General features: G+C 46.1%; 1 protein-coding gene across 1 annotated transcript; it reads left to right on the forward strand.

Annotated features, from left to right (window-relative positions):
• Positions 1-274: 274 nt before the first annotated feature.
• Positions 275-17,074, forward strand: CLEC18C (C-type lectin domain family 18 member C). The gene is made up of 10 exons (XM_040327778.1): positions 275-451; positions 5,338-5,556; positions 8,018-8,115; positions 8,535-8,656; positions 9,096-9,203; positions 11,165-11,278; positions 13,597-13,727; positions 15,184-15,346; positions 15,430-15,526; positions 16,694-17,074. Exons 1-10 carry the CDS (start codon positions 275-277, stop codon positions 16,791-16,793), a joined length of 1,329 nt encoding a protein of 442 aa, XP_040183712.1. The 3' UTR covers positions 16,794-17,074.
• Positions 17,075-19,253: the final 2,179 nt, after the last annotated feature.

The following is a 19,253-nucleotide window of genomic DNA, read 5'->3' on the forward strand; positions in this document are numbered from 1 at the left end:
CTACTCCAAAACCATGGGCATTAACCACTTGCCTACTGACCACTTTTACCCCCTTCCTGCCCCGGCTGGGTTTAGGTGCATAATGCTGGCCTGTATTCTCTGTGCCCCCACTATTGTAGTTAAGTGGTACTGGCATGGCCTCTCTGTGCCCCCACTTCTGCGTATAGGTAGGTGGCACTGGCATGGCCTCTATGAGCCCCAATAGCTGAGTGTAGGTATGTAGCACTGGCACAGCCTCAGCTGCCACATCTGGATGTAGGTACATGGCACTGGCATGGACTCTCTGTGTTTTGCAGGTGTTGGGGAGAGGGAAATCTTTGCGTTGATCTCTCTACATAACAAGCTCCGTGGCTGTGTGAATCCTCCGGCTGCCAACATGAGAAGGATGGTGAGTGGTGTTGGGGGACCAGAGGTGGATTGCAGCTGCTCTGTGACACTCCACATTCCTGGCTGAACTCTGATGGGAAACTATTTGACTTTCCTCTCTGAGGGACCATAAAAGCCATTGCACATCTGTCCCTCTACTGCACTGCCAGACCCCTAGTCCTAGGAGCCAGTCTGGACCCCAGGGATGAGTGACCAGGCCCCACACAGCCCTGGGAAGGACAGGAGAGAACACCAGACCTTAAACTATTTGTATAGCTACATTTCTTTTATTTTTTTAAAGTGTTTGATAGCAAATAAAACCCTATCTGTGTCCCCACTCTGGAGATTCACTCCTGGTGTCACGGGGACATCAGGTTTTGGGAAATCCAAAATTATTACAGGTGTCACCAGAACAGGAAGTGAGGGGAAATCTTCCAACGGGGACCCCTATTCCAGTGGCAATTAAGAATAGATCTGAAAGTGAAAAGATAATTCTCCCCAATGGAACACAGAAAGCAAAACATAAACTGACATCCCAAATGGAGAAAAAAAAAAAGTTTTGACTATACATTCAGGTTAACCATAAAAACTGCTGTAATTCAACAGTTGCACGTATAAATACTTACTAATCGGCCGCGGTTTACACGATTTTCAAGGCGCTTACAGTTAAGACTTATAATAAGCTTGCCTATGAATGAATGAATGAATGAATGAATGAAAAACTTATATAGCGCAGCACATGCGAACTGAATCGCCTCTGGGCGCTTGATGTTTCGTGTCTCATGACATGAAAAGAGCAGAGTTTTAATCTGTCTTCTGAAAGTCAGGTGGTTTTCCTCCAACCGAACGCTGGTTGGTAAAGCGTTCCATAGTCTCGGACCTTGAAAAGCAAACCTTCTTTCTCCTTTGGACTTGTATTTGGTTTTTGGCACCTTGACCAGATTTTGGTCAGTGGATCGCAGAACGCGATTAGAATTGTGAGGTTCTATCTTGTCGCAAAGATATTGCGGCGCCTTCCCATGGATGCACTTATGTGTCAGGCAGAGTGCTTTAAATACAATTCTGTCTTTTACTGGCAGCCAGTGAAGGGTTCTCAGCGAAGGTGAGATTGATTCCCATGTCCTTTTCCCAGTCACCAGTCTGGCGGCCGTATTCTGTACGACTTGCAGACGAGCGATTTGGTACTTTGGGAGCCCGAGGTAAAGGGCATTTGCATAGTCCAGTCTGGAATTCACGATTGTTCCCACAACGACTGCTACGTCTTCTTTGGGGATAAATGGAATAAGTCTGCGTAGTAGGCGCAACAAATGGTGCGATCCGCTGACTACTGACCCTATTTGTGCGTCCATTGTCATGAAGGTGTCAAAAATGACTCCTAGACTTTTGACTTTGGAGCTAGGGGTGATGATTTGGCCCAGAATGGGCGGCGGTGTCCAGGTTGTTGCCAGTTGACTCTTTCGGCTGGCATGAAACATAAGAAGTTCTGTTTTGGAACTGTTGAGTTTAAGATAACTCTTAGTCATCCAGTTTTCTATCGAAGAGAGACATTTCTCTAAACTGGGATGATGATCCTTTTTGTTGCAGATGCGAAAATACAATTGCGTATCGTCTGCATAAGAGTGATAGAGTAGTTCTTGGCTACTGATAATATCAAAGAGAGGGCGAAGATAGATGTTGAACAGCACCGGTGACAGGGGGGATCCTTGGGGGACTCCACATGGCACCGTGCGTTTTTCTGACGTGAAAGATCCCAGTTTCACTGTTTGTGATCGGTTTTCAAGAAAGGAGGAAAACCATGGTAAATCACCTTCTGCGATTCTGGCTACCTCGGCCAGTCGCATCAGTAACATTTTGTGGTCTACTGTGTCAAAGGCTGCGCTTGGGTCCAGCAGAACCAGGAGACAGGATTCTCCCTCGTCTGCGGCCTCGAGGGCATCGTCCCATATTTTGAGTAAGGCCGTTTCTGTCCCGTGTCCGGGACGGAAACCTGATTGAAATGGATCGAGTAGATTGTGGGTATCCAGATGCTGTTGCAGCTGTTGTACCACTATTTTCTCCATTATCTTGGAGAGAATATTTAGGCCTGTTATGGGGCGGCGGTGAGTTGGGTCCTTGGGATCCAAGTTAGGTTTTTTCAGGATGGGCTCGATTGTGCCCTCTTTCAGCAGGGATGGCACTATGCCTTCCTTAAATGACTGATTTATAAGCTGTGTGATGGGAGGCGCCAGAATGTCGGCGCATTCCTTCAGCAGCTTGGTGGGAATGATGTCATTGGGTGCTGTGCTTTTCCGCAACGCACCAATGATATTTTTGGTGGTATCGATGGAGATGGGTTCCAGAGTGAACTTAGTTGATTGTAGAAGGTTTCTGTTGGTGTTTTGTAGTTGATTGAAGAGGGGGCTGAGGGGGGTATTATTTTGCAGAATACTTACCCGGATTCTTTCTATTTTGTCGATGAAGAAATCCGATAGTTCATTACAGAACTCTTGGGTGTCTGAATTGGGGACTTCAAGACATCCCGGATTCATGGTCTGGGTGACCATCTTGAATAGTTCTCGGGGGCGGTTTAGGGCGCTGTTAATCGTCATAGAAAAATGATGTTTCTTTGCTTTGAAGATTTCTTTATGATATTGTGTTGTTATTGCCTTGTAGATGATGTGATCTTCTGAAGGGCTTCTTTTCCAGGCGGCTTCCGCCCTTCTGCGCTCTTGCTTCAGTAGGGACAGCTGGTTGTTGAACCAGCCGGACTTTTTTTTCCGGATGCGGACTTTGCGTTTCGGTGCTACTAAGTCGGCTGATTGTAGCAGAGCGGCATTTATGGCATCCAGTGTATCTGAAGCTGTTAACTGAGGATGAATAGTTTCGATTCGGTTTCCCAAGGTAGATTTGAAGAGTTCCGAATGGAGCTTCTTCTGAGATCTAGCCCAGTGTATTGTCACCGGCTTGGGTGCTTTTATAACTGGTGGAATTTTGGAAATTATGAAACTAATTGCATGGTGGTCTGTCCATGGCAAAGGTTCATTTCCCAAAATGTTTATTTTCAGATTTTGTCTGAAAATTAGGTCGAGTGTGTGACCTGAAGCATGCGTGGGACCGCATATAAGTTGCTGTAGTCCTAATCCTTCCAGGTGATCGATGCAGGCATCCGCAATGGGATCCTGTGAGGAGTTGGCCCACAGATTGAAGTCCCCGAGCAGCAAAAGATGTTTGCTGTTAAGGGTATAAGTGGATATGAACTCCGTTAATGATGGTAGAAGCTGCGATTTTGGCCCAGGTGGCCTATAGCAGAGGAGAATGTGAACAGTCTCCTGGGGGGAAGTTTGAAGTTGAAGAGTAAGGGTTTCCATGAATGGAAGAGGATTTTGAAGGACCGGCTTAGTGATTGCAATATGAAACTTATGGATCACCGCCAGGCCTCCTCCTCTTTGCCCTATTCTGTTTTGCGTTATAATGCGATAATTTTCTGGCACCAATTCTCCAAGAATGGTGTTGCAGTCGTCTGAAAGCCAGCTTTCTGTGATAAAGAGGCAGTCTAGATCGTTTTGTAGTAAGAAATCGTGGATTTCTGATCGGTGTTTTACTGCCGATCTTGTGTTGATCAAAGCACATGATATGTGCTTGAGCTGGGTTAAATGGTTGAAATTTTTGATGGTCGATCGTTGATCGAATCTCAAAAGTTGGTCTATTTTTAAGGCCTTTTTGGTGACGGCTGGTAATACTGTTGCGAATTGTCTCAGACTCCAAATAGTTTCTGCAGAGTATCGCAGTTTAACCATTGTTGCCAGTCACCGGGGGGGGGGGGATTAATTGCAATAGAGGGAAGATTCGCTGAATCCTCTCGCTTGGCCTTGGTCCAGAGGAAGGCAAAAAAACCCTGGCAGTAATAAGCCAATTTGCTGCCGCAGGGAAAAAAATTCCTTCCTGATCCCTGAAAGGCGATCGGACGAAACCCTGGATCAAGTACTGTTTGGAATGGGGGGAAGGGGGGGGGAAGAAGGGTGTCACTGTAGCTGAGGAGTACCAAGATGGCCGCCGACCGGGCCACAGGCCTCAGGTTTGGGGGCTGTTTGGCTTGGTGGGTATGAGCTGGTTGTTAATCCAGGGGAGGATGGGATCCTCCAGGGATAGGGGGATGATCCCTGACAATTCCAGGAAAAATTTCCAGGCTGTCAGTGCTCCTTTTTGCGGCGCACCGCTAGGCCGCGGCTGAAGCCGCGGTCTTTCCTAATTGCGGCGGCCGCGAATAAGGCCTGGTCTGGCGCGGATGCGGGAAAGAGCCGCAGATCGCCAGAAAAAAGCGCTGCTATGCGCGGCGGGTGGCCGGGGTGATTATGGGTGACTGATTGGGGTGCATGCGGCTCTAAGAGAAGGTAAACAGCCGCAATTTGGATCGCTGGAGTGGCTGTCCTGAAAAGGACGGTCACTAGCGATTCCTGGGGGTGGAAAGATGGCCCTGAAAGACAGGGTCTTACCTGAAGAGAGGGGCCCACGAAGGGAAGGAAGGAGCCGGTCCTATGGGCTGCAAGTTGATTCATGCAGCAAAGATTGTAGGAGCCTGCCTGTCTGCGGTGTCAGCTGGCTATCTGTCTGGTCCTTGGAGAGAGCAGACTCGTCGGGAAGCGTCCTACTCCCTCACCTATAGGGCAAAGTTTAAAATGTAAGTTTATTACCACTTAAGTGTCATTTCCTGCTAGATTTTTGACATTCTACATATTACAGAGAATACAGATTTTTTTTTTTTAACTCAAAAACATCCTAATTAACATGTGGTCACGCCCCTTTAGCACCTCAAGTGTTTTTGAAGCTCCAGTAATTACAATGGTTCAGCCACAAAGTAAGACCTTACTACGGTAAATCATTCATAATAGCTTTTGCATTGTGATGTAATACAAGTCACTTACTGCATCCAGATATGGGAGTAATAAACGAGAAGTATTATCGTTGTCACCGTTTTTCTCTCTGCTTTATTAGATGTGGAGTGAGGATCTGCGCTCTCAGGCCCAGACCGTGGCCTCCCAGTGCCGATTCGCACCTCCGGATGATGGCCAGGTTGGGTGGAATTTACAGAGTTTCCCAGCAAAGACGATCTCCTTGCTAGATTTGATTCACCTCTGGTACCGCCAGGGAGAGGATTTTGACTTTGAGAGAGCGCAGTGCGCCCCTAACCGGACCTGCCGCCATTACACCCAGGTGAGGGGATGGTGCATATATACAATCTATGGACACATGATCATCAACCAGTTGCCAACTCCCTCCCCCCCCCCCCCCCCGATGGCCTTTAATATGAAGCTTACCTTTGCCACCCCCCATCCCTATGTAACAGAAAGTGGACTTGTTTGAACTTGCCTTCCAAAACCTTGGCCATGGCCAAAACCATTTTCCCCTTTTTCTCCTTGAACCTGCCCCATGGGCATTAATATGTAGTTGCCCCTTTCCAACCCCAATGTACATTATTATAGAGTTGCTCCTCTCTAATAGACATTGGCCTAGATTCAGGTAGATTTGCGCCCTCTTACGGAGGCGCAGCGTACCGTTTTTACGCTACGCCTCTGTAAATTACGTGCGCTACGCTTCATTCATGAAGCAGTAGCTCCGTAATTTGCGCGGGCGCTCCGTAAAAATGGCCGGCGTAAGTGCATGTTATTTAAATGATCTCGTAGGGGGCGTGGATCATTTAAATTAGGCACGTTCCCACGCCGAACATAGTGCGCATGCTCCGTCGGGAAACTTTCCCGACGTGCATTGCGGTAAATGACGTCGCAAGGACGTCATTTGCTTCAACGTGAACGTAAATGGCGTCCAGCGCCATTTACGATTTACTTACGCAAACAACGTAATTTTTAAAAATCGCGACGCGGGAACGACGGGTATACTTAGCATTGGCTGCCCCTGCTAATAGCAGGAGCAGCCCTACGCAGAAACCGACGAACGCAAACGACGTAAAATGCGTATGCAGGGCGCACATACGGTTGTGAATCAGTGTGAGTATGCAATTTGCATACTCTACGCTGACCACTACGGGAACGCCACCTAGCGGCCATCGTAAGAATGCAGCCTACGATACGACGGCATAAGAGCCTTATGCCAGTCATATCTTAGGCTGCAGTCGGCGTATCGAGCTTTCTGAATACAGAAAAGTCGATACGCCGGCGCAACTAAGCAATTGCGCTGCGTATTTATGGATACGCAGACGCAATTGCTTACTGAATCTACCCCATTGATTTGTGGTTTCCCCTTCCCCCTCTCCACCATGGACATTAATATGGAGTTGCCCCAACCCCCCTACCCCATTGACATCAATTTGGATTTGCATCTCCCCATGTATATTAACCACTTGAGATCCGCGCTATAGACGAAATACGTCCGCAGCGCGGCTCTCAAGTGCCAAGTGGCCGTTTAAAAACGGCCTTTATGTGCATTACCCGCGCGCGCCCCTGGGTGGCGCGCGGCGGGTAAAAACTGTCCCGACGCATCGCCGAAGACCCGATGCGTGTACCTGGCGGCCGCGATGTCCGCCGGGTACACGCAATTGTCGGTGACACGGTAGGTGACAGCAGGAACGTGGAGCTCTGTGTGTAAACACAGAGCTCCACGTGCTGTCAGAGGAGAGGAGACCGATCTGTGTCTCTTGTACATAGAGACACAGCATCGGTCCCCTCCCCCAGTCACCCCCCTCCCCCCACACAGTTATAACACACCTAGGCTACACAGTTAACCCCTTCCTCACCCCCTAGTGTTAACCCCTTCACTGCCAGTCACATTTATACAGTAATTAGTGCATTTTTATAGCACTGATCGCCATATAAATGTGAATGGCGCCAAATTTGTGTCAAAAGTGTCCGATACGTCCGCCGCAATATCCCAGTCCCAATAAAAATCGCAGATCGCCACCATTACTAGTAAAAAAAAAAATAATAAAAAAAATCATAATTCTGTTCCCCATTTTGTAGGCGCTATAACTTTTGCGCAAACCAGTCGCTTATTGTGATTTTTTTTTTTTTTTTTTTACAAAAATACGTCGAAAAATACGTATCGGCCTTAACTGAGAAAAAAAATAGTTTTTTAAAAAAAAATTGGGATATTTATTATAGCAACAAGTAAAAAAAATATATATTTTTTTTAAATTGTTGCTCTTTTTTTGTTTATAGCGCAAAAAATAAAAACCGCAGAGGTGATCAAATACCACCAAAAGAAAGCTCTATTTGTGGGGAAAAAAGGACGCCAATTTTGTTTGGGAGCCACGTCGCACGACCGCGCAATTGTCAGTTAAAGCGACGCAGTGCCGGACGCTGAGATTTCGCCTGGGAACGAAGGGGGTTTATGTGCCCAGTAAGCAAGTGGTTAATATAGTTTCCCTTTCCCACCTATAAAGGGGAAAAAACATGGCGTGCCCCTTAACCCCTCTTTCTCCTATGGACATTAATATGAAATTGCCCCCCACCTCCCACATGGCCAGTATAATGGAGTTGCCCCCTATGTGGCTATAACCTTTTCCACTCTTCTGGGAAGGCATTTCACATGATTTTGTAGGGCGTTTGTGGGAATTTGTGAGGTCGGGTACTGATGCAGGATGAGAAAACCTGGTTCACAACTTGGGGTTCCATTTCATCCAAAAGGTGATCAGTAGGTTTCTGTCTCCTCTGTCCTGCAGATGGTATGGGCCACATCGTGGGAGCTAGGCTGCGCTATCAGTAGATGCCACTTGGAGGAAGGTGACACTGACATGATGGTGTGCGCATATTCCCCGGGGTAAGGTCGTGTGAAGTCTCTTTCCCTATAGAACCATCACCATAATGCACCAAGATAACACTACTACTCAGCTGCATATACCGGACAGTTGTGCCTGAACTTTGTACACATTCCCTTTACCCTGCACCCGTTGTCCTTGCACTCCTATCCACCAACTACATCAATCCCATTGGATACCCTCTTTAAACCGTATTACTCTCTTCTGTTCTTCTGTCTGCAATACTAAAGCCAAACACTGCGGTAAACTAACATGTCTTGTGGCTGCGCTATACACACTTTCCTGCATCATAGCTGAACACGGCAGCGGTTATTAGAAGCTGCCTTTTCCCATCACAGCAGACATAGTATCCTCCATGTGAGTCCATGTCTAAGAAACAAACTCCAGATATTCCATTCTAACCCCCCCACCCCCTTTTCAGGGGTAACTGGGACATCGGAGGAGAGATTATCAGCCCCTACCAGTCCGGCTCCTGGTGCAGCTTCTGTACAGCCACCTGGTCAGGATGTTTCAAGACCTGGGAGCAGCGTGGAGGCCTATGTGGTAAGGATCGCCGAGGGGAAGGGGGAGTAGAAATAATGATTGTTGAAAATCTTTTTTCGGCAACTCGTGACGCGCTGTATGCGCCGGTCGGAAGTATGTCAATCAATTAGGAACGCCCAGTCCCACAGATTACATACCCGGAAGCAGCGGTGAAAATACGGTATGTACGGCAATGAAATAAAAAAAAAAAAAACAGCCGATTGTCATTCTGACAACTCGGCTGAATGTAATGTTAAAAACATTTTTTTGGGTGAATCCCACATAGAAACCCAATATCCTACAAGAGGGTGCAATATTCCACAAAAAGGCCCAATATCCTGAATAATGATCCAATATCATAAACAAGGTCCCACTATTCCTCAGAAGATCACTTGTTATTGTATGATATTTGTGAGTCTGTCTCCATAGCCAGGTCAGTGACTCTCAGTCTATCCCTCAGAGGTTCCCCGGAATCCCTGCCGGATCAGCTGCAGGAACTATGGCCGCCTAAACACCACCAACTGCCAGTGTCACTGTGCTCCGGGGTACACTGGCCGCTACTGCCAAGGTGAGTGATATACTGGGGAGGACGTAAAGGAACTCAGGGAAAATTTGTGCAGAGGACGGGACGCACCCACATCCTTTTATCAGAACACGTTTCAGTGATTATGCTAGAAAACTTTTGGGGATGACTTTAAAATACAAAGGGGCAGATTCACAGACAATTGGACAGGCGCAGCGTATCAGAGATACGCTACGCCGCCGTATCTTACCTGGCGTAAATTCGAATCCAGGAAGAATTTGCGTAAGTTACGGCGGCGTAGTATTTTTCAGGCGGCGTATTTGAAATTGGGCGGGTTTCATTTAAATGAAGCGTGTCCCCGTGCCGAATGAAATGCGCATGCGTCGTTCCTAAATTTCCCGCCGTGCATTGCGCTAAATGTCGCAACAACGTCATTCTTTTAACTTGGACGTGACTTACGTCCATCCCTATTCACGGACGACTTACGCAAAAAAAAATTCAAATTTCGACGCGGGAACGACGGCCATACTTTAACATGGCAAGTCTATCTATATGCCACAAAATAGCAGCTTTAACTATACGCCGGAAAAAGCCGACTACAGACGACGTAAGAGAATGCGACGACCGCGCGTACGTTCGTGGATCGTCGGGGAAAAAGCTCATTTGCATACCCGACGCGGAAAACAACGCAAACTCCACCCAGCGGGCGCCGAAGTATTGCATCTACGATCCGAAAGCGTACGAAGCCGCACGCCTGTCGGATCTTACCCAGATGCCGTCGTATCTTGGTTTGAGGATACAAACTAAAGATACGACGCGGGAAATTTGAAAGTACGCCGGCGTAGCAGTAGGTACGCCGGCGTACTTGCTCTGTGAATCTGCCCCAAAGGATGTAAATCTCACATTTCCAATGAAAGCTTAAAGTATATCTTAAGCTAAAACACGTTGTTAGAGAAAGGAACAGCTATAACCTCTGTCAGTTTTTTTTTTTTTTTTGCTGTTTGAGAAAGTTGTTTCTTCCCTATTTGTCTCTGGAAAAAATCCCCTCATAAGGCCCATACACACGGTCTGACTTTTTGCCAACAAACTCCAAAATGAGCAAGTTGGCAAAAAAATCCGACCGCGTGTACGCTCCATCGGACAAATTTTTTCGGTTTTCATCGGACAAACTTTTTCGGTTTTCATCGGACAAAAGTTCGCTCTGCAAACGGACAAACTTTTTGGCAACAAAAGTCTGATGGTGCCTAGTCCGACCGCGTGTACAGCAAGCCATCGGACTTTTGTACAAATACGCATGCCCAGAACCAATGTTAAAATCAACCAGCAATAGCAGCAGTTGACTAAAGGGTGGCGATAAAGAGCAGAAAAACCACGTGATGTTGGGAAAGTTTTAGGAAAGTCAGAGCGTGTGTATGCTATGGGTGTGCCCGGCCAACTCCCTTCGGACAAAAATCCAAGGAAAAGTTTGTTTGAAGTACGATTGTGTGTACGATGCTTTAGACAGTTGTCACCCAAACAACTGTCCCCATTGGAAGATTTCTCCTGAATTCCTGTTCTGGTGACAACTCAAAACTCATCTTCTGTGCCGATGACACCAGGACAAACAGAGGGTGTTATGCCTCGTACATGCGGCCGGATTTTCTGAGAAAAAAAGTCAGACGGGCTTTTTCTCTAGGAAAGTCCGGCCGTGTGTAGCCTCCATTGGACTTTTTTTTTCGGAAGTCCGACGGACCTTAGAGAACCTGTTCTCTTTCTTTCCGTTGGACTTCCGACGGACTCACGGCAGACTTTTGCGTGGTCCGAAGTCTGACGGCGTGTACAAGGCATAAGTCTATCCAGCGGGGACACAGGCAGAGTCTCCAACCCCTAATCACTCTAATTTTAATCATTTTAACAAAGGGGTTCCTGTCTTCCTCCTGGCTGTTTAGTAATTCTTGAAATGTCAGAATCTAGGAAATCACAAGTGTAGGATTTGTAGACTGATGATCCTTGTGTGTCTCTGGCAGTGCGGTGCGGGTCACGCTGCGTTCACGGTCGGTTTAGAGAAGATGAATGTTCCTGCGTGTGCAGAGCTGGATACGGAGGAGAAGAATGTACAGGTAACACCATAGCTCCCAACTGTCCCCGGATTTTGAGGGACTGTCCCGGATTTGGAACAATGTCCCTCTGTCCCTCATTCCCCCTCATTTTGGTCTGATCTCTATAGTTGTATATAAAATGCACTTTTTATCCTTCAAAAGGTATTTCCCGGTGCTAAACTTTTCATCCAAATTCTAAATTGCTGCATTTGTAAATTTTAAAAGCCAATATAAAGGAATAGTAGTGGTAAAAAAAAAACCCTTGTGGATTCAATTTACTTTTTTGGGGGTAATTCACCTTTAAGGGGGTGTAGCAGGGGGCGTGTCCTATGCCTACGTACATTTGCTAGTAGGTGTCCCTCATTCCCATCTCAAAATGTTGGGAGGTGTGGGTAACACAAGACATGTATGACCTGAGCCATAAGAGTCAGTGAGATCCTAAACTGGACAGATGACAGTAACTGGCAGCCCCTGGCACAGTACAAAGGCCACTGATGGCTGGTTATAAGACATACACATATATAAAGGGCCACGATCATCACCACAACCCAACTACCGTATTTATCGGGCTATAACGCGCCACGGCGTATAGCGCGCACCCCTGAACTTGAAGGAAAATTCCTGCAAAAAAAAATTAAAAATACTTACAGTTTGGATGCCCCTCGTCTGTGTCTTGCCCATCGTCCATCGGCGGCCTCGTCTGGTCCGGCGTCCTTCTGCGGCCATCGTGGTGTCCTCCCCGCGCTGTTTTTCGAACCACTGCGCCGACATATACCGAGCGGAGTACTCGGGCAGGCTCGGCTCCTCTCACGTAAAGGACGTACAGGACTTGACCACGAGAGGAGCCGAGCCTGCCCGACTATACCCGAGTGTACTGCGCTCTGTATATGTCGGCACAGTGGTTCGAACACATCGCGGGTATCGGCGTATATCGCGCACCCACGATTTTGCCCTGATTTTCAGGGCAAAAAAGTGCGCGGTATACGCCGATAAATACGGTACTTGCTGTATTGTAAACTTGAACTGCATGATGTATGTCACTGATGTCTGGAGCCGTAACACGCTCTGTCCTGGCCGGTGTTTCGTCAGATTGAGCGACCCGTCAGAATTCGTAACAGAAGTGAGGTTCCATCACAGCCATCTTGGTACACCCCGCACTCAGCCTCAATAAGGATACAGTGAAAAGGGGGCAAGTGGACATCTTGTTACACCCCCACCGGAGTCTTGCATTTCACACTTATTTTTACCAGGAAACTGAGCTTACATAGTGGAACACAGGATTTAAAAATCCATCATACTGTTTTGATGTTGAATAATAAAAGCAGCGGTGTTCTGTCAGATCAGCAAACCTGTGAGATCATCAGGCTTGCAGCTTCTTTTATAATTAAACATCAAAACAGTGTCACGGATTTCAAAATCCTGTATTTCACTATATAAACTCAGTTTACTGGTACTGGCCTCAAATTGTGAAGTGGGGGGGGGGGGGGGGGTGCCGCTGCTATTTGATAAGTGGGGGTGGTCATGAATTGAGAAGCCGGGGGGTGCCAAGGGGTGGGGGGGGGGGGTGTTGCCCTGGGGACCTCTGGGCACCTTACAAAGAAAAAAAAATTATAAAAAAAAGGGGGGGGGGGCTTAGCCATCCGGGGCCCTGGGGACCTCTGGCCCCTTTATCAAAAATAAAAAAAGAAATAAAAAAAAAAAAAAATTTATGATTAATAATAAACAAACTATATAAAAAAAAAAAAAAGGGGGGGGGATAACAATCCGGGCCCCTGGGAACCTCTGGGCCCTTTAATAAAAACACAAAAAATATATATATATATTACAAAAACATTTATTAAAAAGGGGGGGGGGTTGCCATCCGGGGGCCCTGGGGACCTCTTACAAAAAAAATAATAAGGGGGTTGCCATCCGGGCCCCTTACAGGTGTACTGCCTGTACCACCCGGTGGTCACTTCCATTACAAAATGTGACGGGTCGTTTCATCTGACGAAACACCGGCACTCACAGATTAGGATGCGTCAGAGTCGGAGCGCAACCCATCATTTTTTAGTTTTGGTCCACAATAGATTATCCCACAGCTTTATAAAACATCAGATGTCAGAGGGGCTACAGACAAGCATACCATAGACTGGACTGAATACCTCCTAAATTCTAAGTTTGATATGATTGGTTTACCAAAATAGCAAGGAAGGTTGCACTTGCGTTCTTGTGCGATTTTAGTGCAGTGCATTTTCAGCCCATTCATCTGTAACATGCAGAGGACTTGTGTCTCCTGGACTTCCTCTGAATGTTTTCCCCCGGTGCTCTGGGTTCATGTATACACAGCAATCTCTTTGTATTGTAAATCTATCAAATAGATATGAGTCTGTCTGTCATTACAGAGAAGCTGCAGTCATCTGCTCCATCCTGTGACATCCTGAGTGATGAACTCTGCTTTACAATCTCCTCACATCTTCATTCCTATTATGGAGCTAAAAAGGATTGCCAGGTAAACCAGCCAACAATATTTTACACCCAGCTAGTATGAGTACCAGATTCTGTCTTCCTATCATGTCATACACAACTGCAGAATGTCAGAGAAAAGAAAAACAGAAACCCTTATGGCCCATATACACCATCGGAAAATCCAACAAAAAATCCAGATTTCGGATTAATCGTACGATAATCTGATCGTTAGTACAGAGTTTTTTCGAGAGCCGTTCTGGACAGTTCATCCGATATTATTTGATCGGACATGGACGAAAAAAATTTTTTTGTACGATACCGAATCGTATGATCTTCATTTAACCACTTGCCTACCGGGCACTTTCACCCCCTTCCTGCCCAGACCAATTGTCAGCTTTCAGCGCTGTTACACTTTGAATGACAATTGTGCGGTCATGCAACGCTGTACCCAATTGACATTTTTATCTTTTTTTTCCCCACAAATAGAGCTTTATTTTGGTGGTATTTGATCACCTCTGCGGTTTTAATTTATTGCGCTATAAACAAAAGAAGAGGGACAAGTTTGAAAAAAGAACACACTATTTTTTACTATAATAAATATCCTTTTTTTTTTTTAAAACATTTTTCTTTCCTCAGTTTAGGCCGATACGTATTCTTCTACATATTTTTGGTAAAAAAAAAAAAAAATCGCAATAAGCAAATGTTGATTGGTTTGCGTAAAAGTTATAGGGTCTACAAAATAGGGGATAGTTTTTATATATATATATATATATATATATATATATATATATAACTAGTAATAGCGGCAATCAGCCAATTTTTATCATGACTGCGATATTGCGGCGGAAACATCGGACACTTTTGATACATTTTTGGGACCATTCACATTTATACAGCGATCCCTGCTATAAAAATGCATTGATTACTGTATAAATGTGACTGGGAAGGGGTTAACACTAAGGGGCAATCAAGGGGTTAATTTATTCCCTAGGGAGTGATTCTTACTGTGGGGGTAGGGGAGTGACTGGGGGAGGTGACCAATGGTTGTGCCCATGTACAAGGGACACACCATCGGTCTCCTCTCCCTGACAGGACGTGGATCTGTGTGTTTACACACAGAGATCCACTGTCCTGCTCAGTTACTGGGCAATCGCGGGTGCCCGGCGGCTATCACCCCCTCAAGAGGCTTTCTCCACACCAGGAAGAAAGCCTTGCATTACGGTGTGGAGTTACAGACAGAAGAACAGGAAGTGAGCATTTCTCAGGTTCTGGCGTTCTGCTGTCGGTCTATTGAAGTCTATAGGGACAAAAATGCCCAATTCTGCCTGTAAAGTAGCTCATGTACTTTTATGAGCGTCAGGACACTCAGATGCGAACAAGGGCTATTGGAGATTTATTTTTTTTGCTTGCCGAGCGTTTTTGTGCGATCATGGCCTTACACTGCAATTCCAATTAAAATAAATATTAATACATAAAGAGACCTGAAATGCGCACGTTAATACGGCCTGTGTGTCCTCTCTCACGTTTTGCAGAGGTCGGGGGGATTTCTGGCTCAGATAACCGCGCAGAGAATTCAGGACATTTTGGCGTTCTTTCTTGCCCGTCTGCAAAATACGAATGACGAGACGGACAGAGACCCCCAGAAATGGAAGTTCTGGATTGGTGAGAACCCTCGCCAGCTCATTTGAGAGTCCTGGTGTGCTTGGGGAATTCCTGACCTTACCCATAATCCTCTTTGCTTTCAGGCCTGACCTATAAACCGGGCTTCACCTCCTACCGCTGGGACTCCGGGGAGCCCCTGGTCTTCCAGAGCTTTTCCATGGGACAACCGGACAACCCTGGGTGAGAGCATTGCGCCGACAAGACTTCTGCTGCCCAGACGTCTTCGCATTGTGGTAACATATAATACCGCAATACATGACAAAAATCATTACTGCACCATTAATTTTGTATTATGCCACAAGGTGCAGTAATGTATCTCAGCAGAAAAAAAAAAAAAATACAATTCAGATTTATGGGTGGGTTGGCAGCCCATACATTTCAATGTAATTTCCTAATGCAGTTGCTACATAACACTCATGAACCCATTGTAAATGGGCCTAAGAGAACTTTCACACTGTAGTGTTGCAGTAATGCATGGTGCAGCCATGCACCTTTACATGCATTGGTACATTGCAGTGCCATTTATTCTGTCTGGCACCCCAATTCACATGGTGGAATTACGTTCCCAACCCACCCCAAAAATGCTGCTTGCACCGCCCAGGTGTAAAAAAAAAAAAAAAAAAACACAAAGGGATAAATGGGAGGAGGTATTCACAGAGGGTATTTCCAGCGCTAAAGCATCTGAAAACCGCCCCAGGGTGAAGCTGGTCTTAGAATGTACACTATATTACCAAAAGTTTTGGGACGCCTGCCTTTACACACACATGAACTTTAATGGCATCCCAGTCTTAGTCCGTAGGGTTTAGTAATGAGTTGGCCCACCCTTTGCAGCTATAACAGCTTCAACTCTTCTGGGAAGGCTGTCCACAAGGTTTAGGAGTGTGTCTATGGGACATTTGACCATTCTTCCAGAAGCACATTTGTGAGGTCAGGCACTAATGTGAATGAGAAGGCCTGGCTTGCATTCTCAGCTCTAATGCATCTCAAAGGTGTTCTATCGGGTTGAGGTCGGGACTCTGTGCAGGCCAGTCAAGTTCCCCCATCCCAAACTCGCTCATCCATGTCTTTATGGACCTTGTTTTGTGCACTGGTCTAAACTATTTGGATTATGGTGTGGGGTTGTTTTTCAGGGGTTGGGCTTGGCCCCTTAGTTCCAGTGAAGGGAACTTTTAAGGCATCAGCATACCAAGACATTTTAGACAATTTCATGCTCCCAACTTAGTGGGAACAGTTTGGGGATGGCCCCTTCCTGTTCTCAGCCTGCGGGCTTTGCATTTGACATATGTGTTCTAAATAATCTGATCTATATTTTATTTTGCATTGGGTTTATTCATTTATATTTTGTAGGACTGGAAACTGTGTAGAGATGAGAGCCAGCTCAGGATTTAACTGGAATGATCAACAATGCAAGATCCAAAACCGTTACATCTGCCAGCACAAGATATAGGAGCCCCCAGGGGCCACCGCCAGAAGATGAAGCTCTGTCCACATGCTCCATATAGACCCGACACACAACATATTACACTATGATCTGCCAGTTATCAATAAACTACCATATCTCCACTGCAGCAATATATACTCCCTGCCAGTGATGTCATCACTGCCCCATATACAGCTCATACATAGACCACAAGGAAAAAAGCAGCCGCCTCGTTCAGTCTATATTATTACCAGATGCATGTATAGTTCAGGTAATAAAGGAAGATTTTCAGCACCTTCAAAAAAAAATAAAAATAATAGCCGACAGAGAACATCATCTTTCTTATAACAGTGCCATTCACCGCATCTGCACCACACAGGAAAAACCCATCTCACCCGTCCATTCTGGTGCCTTGTGTTAACACATGTGCATTATGTTGCACATTTATGGGCATTACATTAAGGCAGCCCAGTCAAATAATTGGGTTGGTACTGCCGCCAATGCACCAGAACTAACAACAAATCAAACATGCACTATAGATGCAATGCACTGTTGTGTAGCAATGGATCATATCCATTCTAACCCATCCCTACCTGGCCCATGGTGGATTTCAGCATGGGGCCCTCAGATTCCCAGCACTGGTCACTTAGGAAACACCTGCAGGACAGAACGAGGACAATACAGGCATAGGATAAACCTAGTATAGGGCAGAATGGGGACAGTGTGAGGACAGAACAAATCCACTCAATCTACTTCAGTAAAAAGTCAGTGTGAGGAAAGAACATGGTCATTATGGCCTGGGGCTTCTTAATCCCATCATGGGCCCCAGGCCTAGACAAAGTAATGTTCTCTGGGGCCCCCACCATGGAGATTGCGACCTCGCCATGGCAAAAATTGGGTTTGGCTTAATTATGATAAATATTGGGCATGGCTTTTTAGTCCGATTACAAACAAAAAAACAGAACCAGGGAATTATTCCAAATTAAAAATTCACCCCCTGTACTGCCCTCTCTATACACTGACCCCCCTCCTATTTTACACCAACCCCCTCCCTGTACACATTACCCCCCTATCATAAAGGTTTCTGCCACCCTGTATTTGTTATGTCTGTACATTACTGTTGGACCTTGTTCACATGGGCATACTTAAGCGTACACCTGCACAAGGGCCATGTTTGCCCACACAGGCATGAAGATGCACAGGTGGTTAACGCATCATCATGCAGGCAATTTCATGTCAGTTATGAAGCAGCAGCACAGAAACAGCTGCCGCTCGCAATCTGACATCCGTGTGGGTAGAGGTCCCTGAATCCACACTGTGTGTTTGGGGACCCGCACCCATATGGATGTCAAATTGGGGGGCAGAGGTTCTGGCCATGCAGCCGCTGCGTCTCAATTGACATGACACACGCATATAAATATAGGCATTTACACAAATACATACACTCACATAGCCTTTTGAAAAACAATAGCCAACTGTACCTGACTGACCAGCGTTTGGCACCTGCGCCACTGAGTAAGATGCCTCTGTACACAATACAGCATGAAAGGAAAGCAGGGCAAGTTGGGACTCGGGAAGCAGCTTTCCCCATTTATAGCTCGGCCCATTGCTGCACACTCCAGTTCAATGTTTAAAAGACAGTCATCTGTCAAGGTTGTACTAGAAAAAGCTGCCACCTTCCCCTGTCTGCACTTTTCAATGCTGGGTGGCGCTGCTTTTCCTCCTCCCCGATGACAGGAGTGGTGAGCGTCCCTGCCATCATGTCTTCTATCAGCCTATAGTGGCAGAGCCTAATGCAAGGTTATCATGGGGCTCCCATGCACTTGGGGCCCATAAGCAGTGCCCACGCATTAAAACATCCCTAATTATGGCGACAGATCAAGGATAGTATAGGGTAAGAATAGCGATAGTACAGGGGTAGAACAAAACCATTATGTGGTTAGTATAGGAATAGTATTGAGTCAGTATAGTGACAGAATAAGGAGGGTATGGGGACAGAATGATGGCAGTATAGGGACAGCACGTGGACAGAATAAGGATAGTATGAGGTCAGTGTGGGAATAATAGGATTTTGTACTCACCGTAAAATCCATTTCTCTTCCGTTCATGGCCGGACACAGCAGCATTGACCTTAGGGTTATATATCCTTCCTTTCAGGAGAGATAGTCTCTCCTGAAAGGAAGCATATATAACCCTAAGGTCAATGCTGCTGTGTCCGTCCATGAACGGAAGAGAAAATATGATAGTAAGACAGTACAATGTCACGATGGACCTGAACAAGTGCAAGTACAATATTGGGAAAGTATTAAGTCAGTAAAGTGAGAGAATGATGGCAGTATGGCTTCTGCATGGGCACAGAATGACGACAATACAAAGGTCAGTATAAGGACAATATAGAGACAATCATGAGGACAGTACAAAATCAGCACGGGGACAGTATATGGAGAGTACAGGGACAGAATGAGGACAAAACAGGAAGGGCAGATG

Source organism: Rana temporaria, chromosome 11 (assembly GCF_905171775.1).
Source record: "Rana temporaria chromosome 11, aRanTem1.1, whole genome shotgun sequence".
NCBI classification, from domain to species: Eukaryota; Metazoa; Chordata; class Amphibia; order Anura; family Ranidae; genus Rana; species Rana temporaria.